Here is a 17,876-nt window from a genome sequence, read left to right as displayed (position 1 = left end):
GCCTCTCTACCAGTCCCTCCTTAGCTTTTCCAAAGCAGGAGAAAAGAGGCACTGCCCCAGCCTATAGCCTTCTTTTGTGTCTCCCCATACCTTTTCTGCCTCCCACCTGTAAGTACCAACCATATTCCAACACTGGAAACCTGTACTCTCCCTTTTCACAGCATGATATGAGCCTCCTGGCCCCTTCCACCTGGTTCTGTTGTCCTCAAAGCGTTAGAAGACCTTAGGACCCAAACAGAGGCAGAAGCTTATTTGGTGAGTCAGATAAAGAGTCATAATCCTACTCTCCCCATCCCCTGAAAAAAAAAATCATGATCCCATATGTCAGCAATCTGGTCTTTTTCACCTTCAATTTATACAGCTAGGTTCTAATCTCTGTAGCACTTGCATACCTCAAGGGTGATGCAATGCAAATAGGTCTCCTTTTTTTGAGGGAAAAAAATTTCCCCATGCTATTTGAGCCTCTGTTCCCATACTGAAACAAATCATCCAAACATAGGGTTACTCAGCCCAGCAAGGGATGTATGTTTCTGTCTAATTTGGGGGAGAGTGGCAGGCAGTAATCTATTCACGCCTAGCAAGGCCATTCATGATGAATAGAGGAAGAACAGAGGTGTGCACGGTGCACAGCGGGCAGGGCAGTTAAGGACACCAGAGGGAACCAGGCTGGCATAGGAAGGGCTCATCTCTCCTGCCCAGGTCCCACCACATTGAGATGTTTTTATTGAAATGCATATGGTATGGGTAACAAGCGGCCTCCCTGTGGTCCAGGAGGGACCTCTTCCCCCAGAGATGGGTCAGGCCAAACACCCCAATGGGGCAGACAGTCTCCCAAGTGGTAAAAGGAATCCAAGTTAGGGAAGGCCTCCCATGCCAAGGCATAAGAGATGGTGTGAGATGAGGCTGGGGAACCCATAGGATTAAGGATCATGTTGGATGCCTGGCACGGTCTGGTTCTGCTCAGCTGTCGCTACAGATTTCTCTTCATTGGCCTCCTCCTCTGAAGACAGACTCCTCTTTTCCGCAATTAATCTTTTAACTCCCACCATCCACTGACTGACCTCAGTCACATGGTCAACCATGAGTGAGCGGTGGATGTCATCTGCTGTATCCCACTGGTGGCTTGAAAGCTCTGAGGAGAGAGAGGGGCTGAGCAAGAAACCTGGAGCAAAAAACATAGCTGCAACTCCTCCCCTCCCAACCAGTCAAAATCTCAGCACCTAGTCCAACTTGGACAACCATGGCAGGATGAGGGACTTAGGCTATACCAAGGGACCCAGCCACACCTTGCACCAGCAGAGCCATCCTCTTCTTTACAGGCATTGACAGCTTCCCTCCAGCCCACTGTTCCCGCAGCAGAGCCAGGCGTCGGCTGATGTCATCACATACCTGCTTCTGAGAGACAGAAGCCCCCTCCAAGTCAGTGCTGCCAGCCCAACAGGGGCAGGGAAAGGAGCACCACATAGGAAGCACCTGCTTTGTCTGGCCCAGGAACTTTACACTCTAATCTCAGAGTTATGGTTCTTTACGCAAAGATTAGAGGCCCCACTAAGAATCTGATGAAATCTATGGATCTCCTCTCAAGAAAAATGCATGTATGGCTAGAATTTTTAAATTTCTGGAGTTTCTCATATGCTCAGAAATTAATTCTATAGTGCTGCTTTACAAATAAGGAAACTAAGGACCAAAGAGGTGAAGATCACTCTGCTTTCTTTTTCTTTTTTTTTTTTTTTTTTTACAAACTTATTTATTTATTTTTGGCTGCATTGGGTCTTCGTTGCTGTGCACGGGCTTCTCACTGTGGTGGCTTCTCTTGTTGTGGAGCACGGGCTCTAGAGCGCAGGCTCAGTAGTTGTGGTACATGGGCTTAGTTGCTCTGCAGCATGTGAGATCTTCCCGGACCAGGGCTCGAACCCATGTCCCCTGCATTGGCAGGTGGATTCTTAACCACTGCACCATCAGGGAAGCCCCTCTGCTACTTTTCTTTAAGACTCCTCAGATCCCTTGCCTCCAGAGAACTTAGGAAACATTATCAATAAGAAAAGGGGTTGTGGTTGTTGGGTTTTTTTTCCCCTCCCTAAGCATAATATCAGCAGGGTCTGTTCTCAATGGCCTAGAGGTACGTAAATCAGGCTGTTATTGTCATTAATGGGAGCTGAATTCAATTCTTCTTCCTATAAGCCTCTTCTGAGGCTTGTGAACCCTCCTAAATCCTGTGTTCATTTTTCTAGGAAGTCCTTAGCAAACTCTGAAGGGGTTCATAACTCAGAAAGGATTAAGAGCCATTGCTCATAGGGTCAGAGGGTCTACCTTTGAGAGTCATACCTGCATCTGGCTGTTGATGGGAGCTTTCCCACTTACCTTTGTGTGGCCACGGCAATCCTCCAATGCCCGTTCCAAAGGTCTCAGTACATCTTCCAGCAGAATCTCAGGCTCAACAACTGGGAAATTTGTGGGCTCCATGCTGGAGGGAGGACAACTCCCCACAAATGGGGGTCTGGAAGCCTTACTTGACAGAGGTGGAGGCCCCATTGGGGGGGCCCCAGGAGATGTCTCTGAAGTGGGGACTGAAAAGGTGAAGCAGGATCAAGCAAACATGGCTTAAATAGGTACAAAGAAATAAAATGGATGATGTGATAAAGAGGAATAGTAGAGGGACCTACCTAGCCTGAGTGTTCAAGGAAGGCCTTATAAGGTGATATCTAAGTTTATCCCAGCTCACACTATGTGACTTATGGCAAATTACCTTTAACCTCTGAGCTTGGGTTCCTCTTCTGTAAAATGGGGCTATTATAGGAATAGTACTTATTTCACAGGGTTGCAATGATGATTAAGTAAGAATAGAGGTACAGCTGCTACATTAGTGTGTAGCAAAAAGTGCTCACAAAGTTAAGAACCTGGATGAGACAGATGCAGCCATAAAGAGTTGAAGGAACCATGTACTAGGGCAGAGGTAAGGGAAGGGCCCAAGAGGTGGAAAAAGTCCTGACTTGTTCAAGGAACAGAAACAAGGCCTGTGTGGCTGGAAATGATTAACACTGAAGAAAGTAGTATGAGCTTTCACTGGAGAGGTAAGCAGGGGTCCAGACCCTGCAGGGCTTTGGAGGAGTTTAATCTTGAGCCATTACTCCATTAACGGTAACAGGAAGCCACTGCAGGTTTATAAAAGCAGGGACTGATATCACTAAACTTGTTTTTTATGACATTCACTCTGTATGGTCTGTGAAAAGTTGATGAGAATAGGTAGAGGAGGGCAGGTTAACAATAGTGCAGGGAAGAGAATGCTGGCATGGACTAGAGTGAAAGAGTAGATGAGGGGAAATGGAGTGGTCTGAGGTATATTTAGGAGGAGGTAGAACAGATCTTGATGGAACAGGGGGTGAAGGAGAGAGAAGCCAAGGATGACTCTTGGTTTCTGACTTTAATGATGGGATGGTGGAATCACTATGGAAAATGAGAAAACTGGAGGAGAAAAGTCAAAAATTACTTCTAGGTATCAACATCCACATGGATGATAATTCATCTAATTTGGTCTGTCAATTTGACCTTCTCACCTCCAATAACCATTTTTGCCACCCTACCTCAGCCTCCCATCCCCCTCTGCCTCGTTCTCAGCAACAATGACCACCCCTCCTACCCTTCCAGCTCAGCTACTCAGGTTTTTGAGGTGCATTAAACTCACTCCCTTTAAATTCATAGCTACAGATTTTAAAAGGTATCCAACAGTGCCTGGAAATCATACACTTTGCCTCATTTTTCCACTCTTCAGAACAACTATTTTCACATCTTATCTCCTCTAAACTTTTCTACCTTCTCTTATTTTCCTTTCCCTGCTGTCTCTCTACTTCTGACCCTACCTCATATTTCACTGAGAAAATAAAGGTCATTGAACAGGAACACTCTCATCTTCTCACCACCAGTTCTACTACCCCACTTGCATCTGTGGCTGCTTTCCTTCCTCCTCTAATAGATGAAAGGTTCCTGCTCCTATCAGAGGCCATCTCTCCAGCTGTACTCTGCATCCCCGCCTCTCTTGCCGCCTTCTCTAGGCTTCCCTCCTGCAGTTATCCCTTTTCTCCTGTGCCATCAGTTCTCCCTCTCTACTAAACCATCCCATCAGCATACAGAACCATCCCTTACCTCACGCTGCATCCTCAGGCACTGCCCTATTTCTCATCTCTGCTTTTTACAGGAGAATTTCTTCAGTGAGCTGACTACAGTTACTCTCTCTACTTTTCACATTCTCTCCTCAGCCCATTCCTGCTGGGTTTCTGCTCTCATCACTCCTGACTGCTTTTGTTAGGGTCACTAGTGATTGCTATGTTTGTCAAATCAAGTGGTCCCTTTTCTTCATCTTATTTAACCTCTCAGCAGCATTCATCAGGGTTGAATCAAGATTTTAATCTCTCCCAGAGTAAATTTTACTTTTCTTCTTACTTCTTTTGCTCTTTCTCAGTCTCATTTGCTAATTCCTTCCCTGTTCAACCTTGAAATGCTAGAGCACCTTAGGGCTCTGTCTTGGATCCTCTTTAGGCCTCTATCCACACATTCTCTTTATTCAAGCCCATGACATCAAATACCATCCATGTGACAGTGACACATTTCTGTAATTCTGGCCTAGACCTCTCCCCAGAGTAGCAGCCCAAATTTAACATGGCCAAGACAGAAAGCTTTTTTCCTCACCCACCAAAACCCAGTTATCCCATAACAATGAACAACACCATCCAGTTCCTCAAGTGAAAAAATGTATGTTACATTGCTGCTTCTTTCACCTCACCTACTACACCTACTCATTCCTACTGACTTTCTTCATGACATAACCTATATCCATCCAATTCCTACCACCTCTAGTACTCCCACCCTTGTCCAAATCATCATTACATCTTACCTATGTTAGCAAAATAGCCTAATTTGTCTTTCCACTTCTTCCCTAAAATCTGTTTTCCACACAGTAGACACAGTGATCTTTTTAAAGATATGTCGGTGTTTCTCAACCTGGGGAGATTTTGCCCCCAGGACAAGTGTCTAGAGACACTTTCGGCTATCACAACTGGGTGGGTGCTACTGACATCTAGTGAGTAGAGGCCAGGGATGCTGCAGACATTCTCTCACAAAAAAGTATTATCTGGCCCAAAATGCCATTAGTGCTAAGGTTAAGAAACTCTGATTTATATTATAACTCTGCAATGTTACGGGTGTGGATAAGAGAGGGGTGAAAAGAGCTGAATCTGAACTCCCTTTTCAGGACCACAGATCCACCTATTGGCACGGGAAATGCTCAGGGGGAAAGGACGCCCTCCTCTACTTTAAATTTTTCAATAGCTTCCACTTTACGTAGATTAAAATACAAACTCCTTATCCTGGTTTACAAAAACCCACTATGATCTGGCCCCCTGCCTACTTCTCAGATCTTAATCTCTATCCCTAGCCCACTGTGCTCTAGCCATCAGATATTCCTTCAGTCTCTGAATTTGCCAAACTTATCTCAGAGCTCCTGCAGTAGCTGTTTCCAATGCCCTGAATACTCCTGCACCTGATCTTTGTGTGGCTAGCTTTTAATCATTCAGATTTCAGCTTAAGTGTCAGCCCCTCAGATACTTTAGTTACCCAGTCACTCTCACATCACCCTGTTTTATTTCTCTGCAAAGCCCTTACCACCATTTCATCTATCTCCAAAGCGATAGTGTGGACTCCAAGAAAACAAAACTTTTTGTCTTGTTCACTGCTGTTTAGTTTGCCTTCAAACACAGTAGGTGCTCAGTAGATGATACTGATTAAATGAATAACACGTTAAGTCTGAAATGCTTATCATACAGTCAAGTGACGAGGAAGAACAGACAAATGGGTATACCACGATGGGGTTCTGAGAACAGATCCAGGTTGGAAATAGGATTTGAAAATAATTTGGGAATTAAAAACTATATTAAAAACCGTAGGTCTGGATGAGATCACCTAGGGCGAAAGCACAGAGAGATTCTTTTGAGACCAACGTACCAATTATTTACCTGGGCAACAGGTAAGGAGCTCGGAAAAGGGCCAGAACTCGGCCCCTTTCTGGGGCTCCAACCTCTCTCCTCAGGAAGTCCTCAGAGAGCAAAAAAGGCCCACGGTACAAGCTTATCCCTGGCACCGCCCATTCTCGGCGGGTCACGGCGCACAGGGCCCCCACGCACCTCTGGGGGATCCATCCTGGGGAGCGGCGACCCTCTTGGTGAGCGGCGTGCGCTTGGGTCCGCCAGCCTGGGTCTGCAGCCCGTATGAGAATTGCGGCGGATCGTTCCAGCCGCGCTCCTTGTTGCCTGCGAAGGTGAGAGGACGTGTGAAGCGAGCCCGGGGGCGACAGAGGGTCCGCAACCCGCGCGGTAACCGCCCCCAGCCTGGGCCGGCAGTAGACCCAGCGCCCCAGCCCACCCGCAGCGCTCACCCGGTTTCACGTACAGCCCCGCCATCTCCACTTCCGCACGGCCAGCGGGGCACACGTCACTTCCGGGGCGGCCGCACCCGAGCCGGCTGGGGCACGCCCCCGGCAGGGCCGGTTGCCTGGAGCCCTCCAGGTTGGATAGTTCAGAAACGCTGGGAATCGCCGTCGAGGCCCTGCTCCAACTCCCTAAGGAACTCTAAATCTATTCCAGCTAATAAAGCACGGGGCCCTAACCACATGGTACCAAGTGGGGCTGTTTTCCAGGAGGTGGCGCTCTAGGAGCCCAAGTGGGGTCCCTCTCTCCAAATCTCACAGTTGCTCTCAGGAGCAAGTTCAAACCACCAGAAGCTCCTGCCCCACACATGCCCCCACTGTGATCTAGCCAGGTGGACTTCCAGAACCTCTGTCCACTTCCCTGAACGTTTACACTCTCTCGGCTGGAATGTATTTATCAGGAAGACTAGCACACTTAAAGTACCTCAGACCAGGTACTTCAGGTGTCTCACCTGAGCTCCCACAACCTTCTGAGATTTCCTAGTTGAACTACATATTATCTTCAGTACTGTTTATTTGACTCTTGTTTGACAGTCTCAGAAGGTGGAACTCCTATTTTATTATACTTCCAGTGCCGACCTTAGTGCCTAGTGCCTATATATTCTTAAAAATATATTTCTTAAATGAAGTCATTTTTCCAACACTCCCATGCCCTTATGTGACTACCTGCAGCCACCAACACCAAGCACAGACGCAGACACTCATCTCATACAGGTTGTTAACTCCCAACCCAGTCCCAGGCCCAATATACTCACATCCAGTGAGGTCACTGAGGGATTTTTATTTGTACTGATTTTGCTATAAAGTGTTGCTGAGGTAGAGCCAACTGTCCAGGGCTGGACAGGGGCAAGGAACACAGGGACCCAGGGAGAGGAGAGCCCGGGGCCTAGGCTGTGGTACAGGGCCTCTCAATCATCCATATAAACAATAAATTGAGCAATAAATAGAGGGTGGGCAAGGGTCAGTGGGGAAGGCAGAGAAGGCTCCAAGGGGCGAGAGGCTGCAGGTCCCTGGGGAATGAAGGGGTACAGAATCGGGCATGGACCCAGAACCTCCTTCCCCAGTCCTCCCCGATTAATTTAGGGCATGTGGAGCAGAGAGGGTTTCAGCCGGAAGGCATCAAGAAAAGAGAAGACGCCCCGCTTTCGAGGGGCTGCCCCTGCACCCCCAACCCCTCCTTTGAGCAGGGGGAGGGGCAGGGGACCTCCAGGGGAGTCCACAGAGCTGGTCCGCTTGAGCCGCAGGCGGGCACGGGCCTGGGCACCCCAGGCCTTGCCTCGAGCCGCAGAGGCCACAAGACACTTCTGGTACTGAACCTAGGGAGAAGGGGAATGTGAGGATCCACTTCCTTTCTGCCCCTGGACCCCCTGAAAGCTTCTGCAGGACAGGGACCCAGCCAAGGCTTCAGTAGGAAATGAAGCTGGTAGTCTGCCACATTTGGAGCCCCTACAGCAGTCACAGGTAGCTGAGTAACAAAAGCCTAAAACTTCACATTCACTGAGCATTTAAGGAGAGCTTGACACTGTGTTAAGTTCTTAATATATATAATCTAATCCTAGTCTAGTTATTTATCGGGTGTTATAATCACCATTTTGCAAATGAGGAAGTGAGATTCAGAGAGAATACATGACTTGCCCAAGGTCACGTAATCAGAAATTGATAGAATTGGAATTCAAAACTAGTTCCAATTGCACGGCCTGTGCTCTTAACCATGCCTACCACTATGCTAACTCTCCTCCATCTCTCATTGCAGTGGACTTGACCCTGGCAAAGTGGACTCCCTAATCAAGGGGATGTTCTACAACCCAGTCCCAGTGCAACTGCTCTGCTCCTCTCTCATTGGAACTCAACAGGGTTCTAAATGGTCTTCTTACTTCTCTTGTGTCTTCCAAATCTACCCATACTATAGCTTCAGTGATCTTCAAAATCCACAAACTTGACTTCACTGTCCTGCTCAAAACCTTTCAATGGCTCAAAGTGCCTCAAGATAAAACAAATTCATCACCCTACCCTGTAAGTTCTTCCATGACCTGGATTCTGCCATTCTTTCTGCCCCTATCTCTCACTCCATCCCCCACCCTGCGCTCCAGATACACTAGATTCTTTCACATACTCTAATCCACTGACATCCCTCTCACCTTCACCGCTGGGGTTCCCTGTACTTGGCACATGTCCTGTCCCATTCCCCTTCACCTGGATAACTTCCCTCCTTGGACCTTCAACTCTCAGTTTTCTATCACCTCTTTCAGGTAGGCTTCTTGAACCTCCAAAGGGGCCATATCCTCCATCATCCTGTGGTGTACAACTTCTTTCTGGCCTGTCTCTGCTCTAACCCAAGTGTTCTGTGAGGGCAAAGGCTATGCCCTCTAAACCACTGAAGTTCCAGGGTCAAGTATGGCTGAGTTCCGGCGAGCACTCGTGTTTGAGTGAATAAGTGAACTGAACTGAGTGCAAGTGTCTCATACTCAAATGCCCACAGATAACCAGAAAACAATTTAAATGAGAGGAAACAGGAAAGACAATGCTCACCCTTCAAGGCACAGCCCTTACACAATTCCAGCTAAATGCTGAAACGTATACGTGTGAACCCAAGTGTCAGAGCTTCTGATAGTTTACAAAAAACACAAATGGCAATTATTATGTGAAATGTCCTGGCCTTTAAATATTGACAACGAACTAAAGCTTATTAAAAACAGCATGAGGGTCAAATAAAATACTGCTGAACCACAGTCAGCCCTGGCATGGCTGGTTTGTGATCTCTGGAGAGGTTGCCGATCGTGAACCCCAGTCACCCGTACAGAGCAGCTGCAGGGCAATCCCACCCACCCATTCCCACCCCGAACTCACCATGCAAGCAGCCTGCACAGCTTCGGAGAGTCCCCCTGCATGGGGCTGGCACCAGAAGGCCGCACACTGGAAGCTCTGACGGCCCAGGTCAGCAATGAGGCCAAAGGAGTGTGGGTCACGACCAACACCAATAAAGGTCACGAGGCGCACAGGGCACTGCCACAGTGGCTCCTCCTCTGCACCAGCCTCTGTCTGCCCAAATCAGGCCTAGTCACTAGAGGGCCAGGTACTAGCTGGACCCACTGAGCACTTCCAGTAGCAAGCAATAACCCCTTGGCATCCCCACCCACTCCTCCACACCCCCAACTTCACCTTCTTCTGGCTGGTACCTGAATGGGATGTGCAGTCATGAGAGAGTCAGATACGCTGAGCATGGCAGGGACCCAGGCGTCCCGGTCCGCATGGGTGGTGAGGGTACCAATGGCCTCGTTCAGCACGTCCATGCCTGGGCGGGGGGGGGGGACAAGCTCACCATGGTGTCTCCCAGGCGTAAAGAAAGATCTGCAGGGAGTGTCTAGGCCCCACTCACTGACTTAGGATTCAGAGAGATGGGAACAGAATAGCTGCAGCCAGGTTTAGACTCCTGAGTTGAGAAGGGTGGTACATCCCAGGCTATAGAGAGCCATGGGAGCACTCTTAGAAATGGTGGTAGATCCTTCCTTTCCCACCTTCCTCTTCTCTTATGCAGCCCACCCCCTCCAGCCCACTCAGTCCTCACCCATGGCTTTGGTGACTGGCAGGGTCCCCATGTACAGTGCCTCGTACTTCTGAGCAGCCTGGCTCACCGCATCCAGTAGCTCCACTGAAATACATACACCAAGTTGGCCTGGGTACTCTCTCAACAACCCCTTTCTCCACACTTCTAAGGGAACTAGAACTAGCAGAAAAAAGGCCATGGATGTTCCTCCAATTTAGGGTTTGGGATCCCTGGGAAAAGGATACCTCAGAAGTTCTCCATCTCCAGAGAAGTACTAAATAACCAGAACCCCCTTCCCATCTTTCACCAAAGTAGCCTGTTGGTGCAGTGCAGCCCTTCCCTCCCCATACCTTGTCGAGGCAGGTCTTCAGGGGAGATGGGGTCTAGCGAGCAGCAAGGGGAATCACCACTGACCCCTACTCGCTCTGACAAGATCTGAAACACAGTGCAGCCAGCATGAGGTGTAGGGAGGGGGAATTGAGGTAAGGGAGCCAATACCACCCTAACCCAACCACCTTAGCAGCTTCAGACCCACCTCCATACCCACATTCCCTGCCCCACTCCTGGCCCTTACCTGGGCACAGAGCCCGTGTAGGGCACTGGCAATGGCCTTGGCAGGGACGTCACAGCGAAACACATGGCACTTGAGCATACAGCTGTCTTTGTCACCCGCCACAAAAGCGAAGTCCCTGGCAGGGTCAGAGATGGGGCTAGGGCAGGGCCAGGGATGGAGCTGGGGTAGAGGCTAGGTAGTGACAGGGGCCTGTAGTGCCTGCAGGAGGCTGGAAAGTCAGGGTTATGGCAGGGATGGAACAAGGAGATCAGGGCTGGGGCTCCAGGCACCTGGCTGTCACTCACCTGTCACTGTTCCAGAAGCATGTGGAAGCACACGAGAGAATCAGCCCAGCCTCTCAGGCTCTCCCCCATCCGTCCCTGCTGAGCTGGGCCCACCCTCCCCAACCAGGGCTGGACCAGGCAGGGGAGGCAGAGCTTGGGTACATGTCAGAGGACCTGTGTCCAGGGGTTCAAGTACAGGGGGTCAGCATCAGTGGGGATCACAGCCTGCAAGGGGGAGGGAGGAGCAACTCTCCCTTTCAGGGATGTAGGGGTCCTCACCGGCCCTTGGAGCTGCCCACACCCCATACACGAATGTGCACCAGAGGCTGGCGGTGGATCAGACTGTGGTCCAGGGGATTCACCAGGCTCATCACATCCTTCTTCAGGATCATCAGCATGTTCTGGCCCTGCCAAGGAGAGGTCAGCCCGGAGTTCAGATGAAGGTGGTTGCCATGAGGAACAGGCAATTCAGGGACAACCACCTCTGCTGGATGCTGGGCTGAACCCCTTGAAGGGCCAGCCAGCTTACCTCGCCCCAGGTACCATCCGGGGGCTGGCTCTGGCTACGGGTCTGGGCCAGCTGCTGGATGCAGTTATTGACTGCAATACTGCTCTTCCCTGGTACCAGGTCCTCTTCAGGTACTTCTACCCAGCCCAGAGAGCGGACTGCGAAGCACTGACAGGTTGAGGTAAAGGACAGGAGGACCCTGAGTAAGTAGAGGTGAAGTAGGGTGGGAGGTGCCACAGGCTCCACATATATAAACCCTCTGAGACCTCCCTTCAGCCTTGATTACCTCTGCTCAGCCCAGTCTCACCCCTGACCTTTCCCTTGGGACCCTCCCCAATGCCCTGGGCTGGCCCTCAGGCCCAAATCACTACCTTAGCCCCTGGCTCCATTCTCTGGATGTAGGATTCTTCACCATACCAGGACAGAGAATTACTGCAATAGAGCAGAGCTCGTAAGAGGACCACAATTCCTACAGAAGGGACAATGGTGAGGACCAGACTACTCGATGGGCACAAGATGTGGGATAAGACCCAGAATATAGTGTCCCAAATATAAAGTCAGAGTGAGACAAGGCCCAGGACATATTACATAAATGTAACATAAAGCATGGCTTAGAATTTGAGGGAAAATTCAACACACAGGACACAGAATAAAACAAACATGGAACAGGGTCCAAAATCTGGACCAGAGCCCCAAATCAGGACAAGAAGACCCTAGAACACAGGATAGGAACCTCCGTGGACAGAACCTAGGGTAGTGACCAAGGCCTAGAATATGAGAGGTCAGGACCCAGATATACATAAAACAACATGTAGCAAAAAACAGCTTGGAACAAGGAACAAAACTCAAAACACTGGGAGAGTCAACAATATGGGACAGAGCCAAGAACACATAACAAAACCCTAAACATGGGACACGGTCCAGAACCTGTGCTGGAAAGCGGACTGTGGGTCCAGCTGCATCTTTGAGTGCCATGGAACCCCAAGCCTTTCATTTTTGCCTGGCCTATCCCTGTTACCTCCGGTCCAGTGAGCTCTCCAGGCTGGAGAAGGATCTCCCCTTGGGGGGCCGAAGTCCCCAAATTCCCTCCGTCTTCTGTAGAGAGGGGGCTAGGTCAGTGTGGCAGCAGGCTTAGATCCACACATGAGCTCAGGCCCCCTCTTCACACTCCACCTACCGTGCCTGGGTCCTCTGCATCTCCTGACTCCCAGGTTGGGCGCTGCCACTGGGTGCTACCGCTGGGTACATGCCAATAATAAGTACCTGCAGCATCGCGGATCTTCCTCCAGCCAGGGGGCAAACCTGGCTCCCCCTCCAGACTCTGGTCCCCCCACAAGTCATCTACAGGAACGTGGGATTGGAGAAGGAAGGCATATATGTGCGCTCAGAAGAACACTTTGTCATAACCCTTCCTCCAACCCAAAAGGCATAACTTAGCGCTGAAGGTTCAGCCTGAGGGTCCAGGCTTCCAACCTTGGATACTGCAGTGCAAAGATCGGGGCTCATTTGTTCCCTGGTCCTCACTCCGAGACGACGCCCCTCCCTGTCTTTGAGGCTGGGGTAGCCTTTCGCGCTCCCTCGTCCCCCCTCAGCTCCCGATCCTCCCATCGGGACCCTCTGTGCACACCATCGCAGTTGACCAGAATGATGGCCAGCATGTAATCCTTGCCCAGCATAGCCCTGGTCGCGTCCCCAGCTCGCCTCCGGAGCTGCTGCGCCTACAAGTCCAGCCTCTCTGCGCTGGAATCGGCCTGGCCAGCTGGCGCCGCACAAATACGGGGCGGGGCAGGGGCCGGGTCCTGGGGGCGGGAAAGGATCCGCCTGAGCAGCGCCTCCTGTCGAAAGGTGGCGCGTGAAAACAGCCGTCCTGATTCCCCACTTGCCGCGCGTTGGCGTGCGAAGGTCTGGAGGAGGAGCAAGGTCCGCGGCGCGCACGCTGACATCATGGCTCAATTGTGAGCTCATCAAGCGGCGGAAGATCCGCCAGGCGAACTTGCGCGGAGTGCACACGCGCACGAGTGAGATCATGGCGTTCAGGTAGTCTACGCGCGCGCACACGCAGCCTGGGTCTCAAAGGGCGAGGTCACGTGGGAGTATCTGCGAAAAGAAGACCTTCAGGAAAGCGCCTCCACCCGTTCCAGAAATGCCCCGGAAGTGCCTGCGCCCTCAGTAAAGATGGCAGTAGCATTTGCCAGGAGGGAGGCGGTGCTGCGCCTGCGCAATAAGCTCGGCAGGGAAGATGGCGGATGACAAGGTGAGCGAATTCGAGGGTTGTCTGCAGTCCGGGTTGGGCTCCACACCTTTTTAGTCCTGGGGAGAGGCGACAGATGGGGGGGGCTCCTGGGTGGGTGGTGCCCCTTGTTTCTCCTGGGCGCGGACTTTTACTCCTGTCGACTGCCTCAATAATGGGAAGTGGAGTGGCGGAGCACTGCGCAAGGCAAGCGGAGCCGGGAATCCCCCAGGTGTCACCCCACCCCCCAACCCCGGACCATGATGATCCTTAGTTACTTGCAGACACTCCTCACTCTGCTCTATTCCCTAGCCACCGAAATTTCCCTTTCAGAGACAGGAAGTTTCCAACAACACAGACACACCCGCATTCGAACACATTCCTTGGGCACACTAATTTCGTCGTTATGTGCGACCAAAATCCTGAATTCATTTACCCACACTCTTGCAGACAGCCACGTTCCCCCCACCCCCGCACCAAACCCCAGCTCATCCAGTCACACATTCAGTTTGGGATGGGTTTGGGGAGGAAGAGGGAGAAGCCTAGGCAGAAATCAGGTTTACCCCCAAATTGTCCAAGGAACTGCCTCACCGTTAGTCTGGAAGTTCAGCACCAACCACACATTTACTAAGTACTTGGAGTCCCTGTGTTAGGCCTCGGGACACAGACGACAAGATAGACTTTCAGGTAGCTTCCTACTCACTAGCGCTTGCCGGATAAACCTAGGTCCCCTAGCTGCCCCTCTTGTTTTCTCTATACACCGCTTACTGTATAAAATTCCTGTAAGAGTTGCTGTAAGTTACCGATGCAGGCCCCATCGGTCACCCCCTCCCAGGCCCCCGTGTGAATTCTTTACTTTTCAGTGCCTTTTTTCCTTTACCACTGTCATCTCAGGAAGGTTTTATAGGAAGGGGTTTCTTAGGCTCACTGCCTCCTGCCCCCAGCCTCTGATAGACTTGAGCGGGGGATGGGGCTGGGTCAGCCTTCTGGAGCCAACCTCTCTTTTGTCCTAGGATTCTCTGCCCAAGCTTAAGGACCTGGCATTTCTCAAGAACCAGCTGGAGCGCCTGCAGCAGCGTGTGGAAGACGAAGTCAACAGTGGTGTAGACCAGGTAAAGGTGCACCTGCCCCCTGCCTCCCACTTAGGCTTCATTGGCCATTATGCTTTTGAGTGGGTGGTAGAGATTTATTCAGCAAATGGTTGGTTATTGAGGGCCTATTCTCTGTGACACCAAGGAGAGTTTCCCTGAGAAAATGGCCTTTGAACCGGCATCTTAAGTAGGGGTTAACTGGGTGAAGGGGGGAGGAGGGAACATTCCAGGCAGATGGAACAGCATAGGCAAAGCCCTTGTGGTCGGAGGTAGCATGATGAACATGCGAGGTGAAAGCAGTTCAGTTTGGCTGCAGTAGTGGGGGAGCATGCTAGGATATGAGACTGGAGAAGTAAGCAGGGGTCAGATTCTTCAGGGACATCTCTCTCAGTGGGATTCTGTGGTTAGAGCCTTCTAACCTCAGGGTTCTGACATTGTGTGATCATGACTCCTAGGTTCTTTTTCTGCCCAGGACCTTGAAAAAATCTTTGGTGAGCATACTACGGTTTTCCAGAGTAAGGAGGAGCAGGTAGTGGAACATGCTAAGCCCAGCTTGAGTAGCTCCTGGGTGGAGAAGGGGAGAGCCTGGCTGAATTTTCTCCTGCATTTTCCTCCACAGGATGGCTCGCTCTTGTCCTCTCCATTCCTCAAGGGCTTCCTGGCTGGCTATGTGGTGGCCAAACTGAGGGCGTCAGCAGTATTAGGCTTTGCCGTGGGCACCTGCACGGGCATATATGCAGCTCAGGCGTATGCTGTGCCCAATGTGGAGAAGACATTGAGGGACTATCTTCGATCACTGCGCAAGGGGCCCGACTAGCTCTGGATCCCATGGGGGAGGCAGGATGAGCAGCTGGGGCCTGCAGGTGGAGGCCTTTCAACCACAGATGCCATATCTGGCCTCCCCGGCTTTCACCCATTTGCTGTCTCCAGCTTTCCTGCCGCCTTCCTGCAGAGGCTGGACAGTGGCTCATCCGACAGCACCCTGGACTCCTCGCCTCCATAACCCCATGGCATTGGCCCCAAGACAGTGGCTTCTAGAACCACCAGCCCCTTCCTCTTCTAGCCCTTACTGTGGAGTTTGCTGCTGACTCTGATTCTCAGTATTCTCTCTGGCGATGTACCAAGGCTCCTCTCCCCTGGGAGCCAGCTCCATAACTTGATTTTCCCCGAACGTGTCACAATCCCCAGTGACCCCCCTTGCTAGCTACACAGGCCATCCAGGGTCTAGTTTGGGCATGAGTGTAGAGGACGGGGGTGTGCCAGGCCTGGGCCATCCCAGGCAGGCCCGCTGGACCCTGATGCTACTCCTGTCCACTGCCATGTACGGTGCCCATGCCCCATTGCTGGCACTGTGCCATGTGGATGGCCGTGTGCCCTTCCGACCGTCTTCGGCTGTATTGCTGACTGAACTGACCAAGCTGCTGCTGTGCGCCTTCTCCCTCCTGGTGGGCTGGCAAGCATGGCCCCAGCGGACCCCACCCTGGCGCCAGGCCGCCCCGTTCGCACTATCAGCCCTGCTCTACGGCGCCAGCAACAACCTGGTGATCTACCTTCAACGTTACATGGACCCCAGCACCTACCAGGTGCTGAGCAATCTCAAGATTGGAAGCACAGCCCTGTTCTACTGCCTCTGCCTCCGACACCGCCTCTCTGCACGCCAGGGCTTAGCACTGCTGCTGCTCATGGCAGCAGGAGCCTGCTATGCAGCTGGTGGCCTGCAGGACCCTGGGAACACCCTTCCTGGGCCCCCTTCCGCAGCTGCTGCAGGCCCCATGCCCCTGCATATCAGTCCACTGGGACTGCTGCTTCTCATCCTGTACTGCCTCATCTCAGGCTTGTCTTCCGTGTACACAGAGCTGCTCATGAAGCGACAGCGGCTGCCCCTGGCACTTCAGAACCTCTTCCTCTACACTTTTGGTGTGCTCCTGAACCTAGGTCTGCATGCAGGTGGCGGCCCTGGCCCAGGCCTCCTGGAGGGTTTCTCAGGATGGGCAGCCCTCGTAGTGCTGAGCCAGGCGCTAAATGGGCTGCTCATGTCAGCTGTCATGAAGCACGGCAGCAGCATCACACGCCTCTTCGTTGTGTCCTGCTCGCTAGTGGTCAACGCTGTGCTCTCAGCAGCCCTGCTGCAGCTTCAGCTCACAGCTGCCTTCTTCCTGGCCACACTGCTCATTGGCCTGGCTGTGCGCCTGTACTATGGCAGTCGCTAGCCCCTCACCACCTCCACCCTGATTCCTGACCTGTAGATTGGGCGCCACTATCGGAGCCAGCCTCCCTCCCCTCAGCATCCCTGTAACAAGTGCCTTGCGAGAAAAGCTGGGGAAGTGCGAGCAGCCATGTCAGTCTCTGGAGGTAGGTGGATGGAGGGTTGAGCCTGGGAGACTTGAAGCCTGGGTTTGGTTAAGGAAACTCTTAACACCCCTAGAAGTTCTTCCTGACTAAGGAATTAGGGGAGCATCAGTTCATGGGCCTGAGAAATGATACCGTGCCTGATGGGCGGAGGTGCCCTGCCTCAGCCTGCATGAGTGCAGTTTCTTAAAGTGGGGTGTGGGCAGCAGTTGGCTTTCCTTGCCTACTGTGCTCACCCCGGCAGACCCACTGCCCCCAGGCCTGGTGCTGGCTGCTCCAGCCCAGCCATGGTGCATGACTCCCCCATAATACTCACCCCCCGCTGACATGTAGGAAAGCCCAGTTGCTGCAGATTATACGCCCATCACCCAGGCCTCTTGCCATGCTCCCCTAGCTGCAGCAGCACCTGGAAATAATGCCCCCACTCTCTCCACATCCAGCCTTTGTTCTGGAAACCTCAGAGAGGACTGGGGCTAGACTCATCTCAGGGAATGTTGCCCCTGGGCCCTGGCTTATGCCTACACTCCTGACCTCTCTGCTCACCCTAAGGGCTCTCTCAAAGCCCACTGCCCCCTCTAGCTTCTAGGAGGTACCATCTTTCCCACTCTGGGTCCTGCCCTTTCCTAGCAGTGTCCCAGCTCCCAACAGCCTAGGGAAACTCTACACAGAGTGCCCTGGGACCAGGCACAGGGAAACGTGTATAGCTCAATCAGTGTCTGTATAAGCAATAAGGTCTTAATAAAGTGCTCTGGGGTATAGGTGGTTCCTACAATTGGCCATAATTGTCCTGTGTCTTCTGTGTTGCATAGCTCCTCTCAAACATAACTTCATTCCTCTGGTGC

The 17,876-nt window shown here is 51.8% G+C and overlaps 4 protein-coding genes across 5 annotated transcripts; 2 read left to right on the top strand and 2 right to left on the bottom strand.

The window, feature by feature from the left end:
• Positions 1–689: 689 nt before the first annotated feature.
• On the bottom strand, positions 690–6,564 carry SRA1 (steroid receptor RNA activator 1). The gene is made up of 5 exons (XM_082621417.1): positions 6,425–6,564; positions 6,174–6,299; positions 2,362–2,567; positions 1,287–1,395; positions 690–1,132 (listed from the first exon to the last, which is right to left on the bottom strand). The coding sequence occupies exons 1-5, from the start codon at positions 6,447–6,449 to the stop codon at positions 921–923; spliced, it is 678 nt and encodes a 225-aa protein (XP_082477543.1). The 5' UTR covers positions 6,450–6,564; the 3' UTR covers positions 690–920.
• Positions 6,565–6,655: 91 nt separating this feature from the next.
• Positions 6,656–13,460, bottom strand: APBB3 (amyloid beta precursor protein binding family B member 3). Of its 2 annotated transcripts, XM_082621414.1 has the most exons (12): positions 12,992–13,460; positions 12,542–12,705; positions 12,383–12,459; positions 11,736–11,796; positions 11,386–11,532; positions 11,136–11,263; positions 10,594–10,708; positions 10,370–10,454; positions 10,041–10,124; positions 9,652–9,767; positions 9,323–9,514; positions 6,656–7,791 (listed from the first exon to the last, which is right to left on the bottom strand). In XM_082621414.1, the coding sequence occupies exons 1-12, from the start codon at positions 13,038–13,040 to the stop codon at positions 7,555–7,557; spliced, it is 1,455 nt and encodes a 484-aa protein (XP_082477540.1). In that variant the 5' UTR covers positions 13,041–13,460; the 3' UTR covers positions 6,656–7,554. The 2 variants fall into 2 exon arrangements, with proteins under 2 accessions (XP_082477540.1, XP_082477541.1); XM_082621415.1 differs by lacking the exon at positions 12,992–13,460 and having other exon boundaries at positions 11,386–11,563; positions 12,542–12,701.
• Positions 13,461–13,500: 40 nt separating this feature from the next.
• Positions 13,501–15,503, top strand: LOC309804210 (SLC35A4 upstream microprotein). Its single transcript, XM_082621418.1, has 3 exons — positions 13,501–13,618; positions 14,608–14,706; positions 15,305–15,503. Exons 1-3 carry the CDS (start codon positions 13,604–13,606, stop codon positions 15,500–15,502), a joined length of 312 nt encoding a protein of 103 aa, XP_082477544.1. The 5' UTR covers positions 13,501–13,603; the 3' UTR covers position 15,503.
• A 402-nt stretch (positions 15,504–15,905) lies between these two features.
• Positions 15,906–17,816, top strand: SLC35A4 (solute carrier family 35 member A4). The gene has a single exon (XM_082621416.1). It carries the CDS (start codon positions 15,921–15,923, stop codon positions 16,893–16,895), a length of 975 nt encoding a protein of 324 aa, XP_082477542.1. The 5' UTR covers positions 15,906–15,920; the 3' UTR covers positions 16,896–17,816.
• The last annotated feature ends 60 nt before the right edge of the window (positions 17,817–17,876 follow it).

Source organism: Mesoplodon mirus, assembly GCF_964341445.2.
Source record: "Mesoplodon mirus genome assembly, chromosome: 5".
Taxonomy (NCBI): domain Eukaryota; kingdom Metazoa; phylum Chordata; class Mammalia; order Artiodactyla; family Ziphiidae; genus Mesoplodon; species Mesoplodon mirus.
This window is presented reverse-complemented; position numbering and strand designations above follow the sequence as displayed.

Excerpts from the sequence above, each read along its gene's own strand:
- APBB3 (XM_082621414.1), bottom strand. The coding sequence starts at position 13,040 with ATGCTGGGCAAGGATTACATGCTGGCCATCATTCTGGTCAACTGCGAT. Across the intron at positions 10,455-10,593 it reads TACACGGGCTCTGTGCCCAG|ATCTTGTCAGAGCGAGTAGG; the intron begins GTAAGGGCCAGG and ends ACTGTGTTTCAG. Across the intron at positions 9,515-9,651 it reads TGACTGCACATCCCATTCAG|ACAGAGGCTGGTGCAGAGGA; the intron begins GTACCAGCCAGA and ends TGATTTGGGCAG.
- LOC309804210 (XM_082621418.1), top strand. Across the intron at positions 14,707-15,304 it reads TCAACAGTGGTGTAGACCAG|GATGGCTCGCTCTTGTCCTC; the intron begins GTAAAGGTGCAC and ends TTTCCTCCACAG.
- SRA1 (XM_082621417.1), bottom strand. The coding sequence starts at position 6,449 with ATGGCGGGGCTGTACGTGAAACCGG. Across the intron at positions 2,568-6,173 it reads CCAGGATGGATCCCCCAGAG|TCCCCACTTCAGAGACATCT; the intron begins GTGCGTGGGGGC and ends TCACCTTTTCAG. Across the intron at positions 1,133-1,286 it reads GATGGCTCTGCTGGTGCAAG|AGCTTTCAAGCCACCAGTGG; the intron begins GTGTGGCTGGGT and ends CTCTCTCCTCAG.
- SLC35A4 (XM_082621416.1), top strand. The coding sequence starts at position 15,921 with ATGAGTGTAGAGGACGGGGGTGTGCCAGGCCTGGGCCATCCCAGGCAG.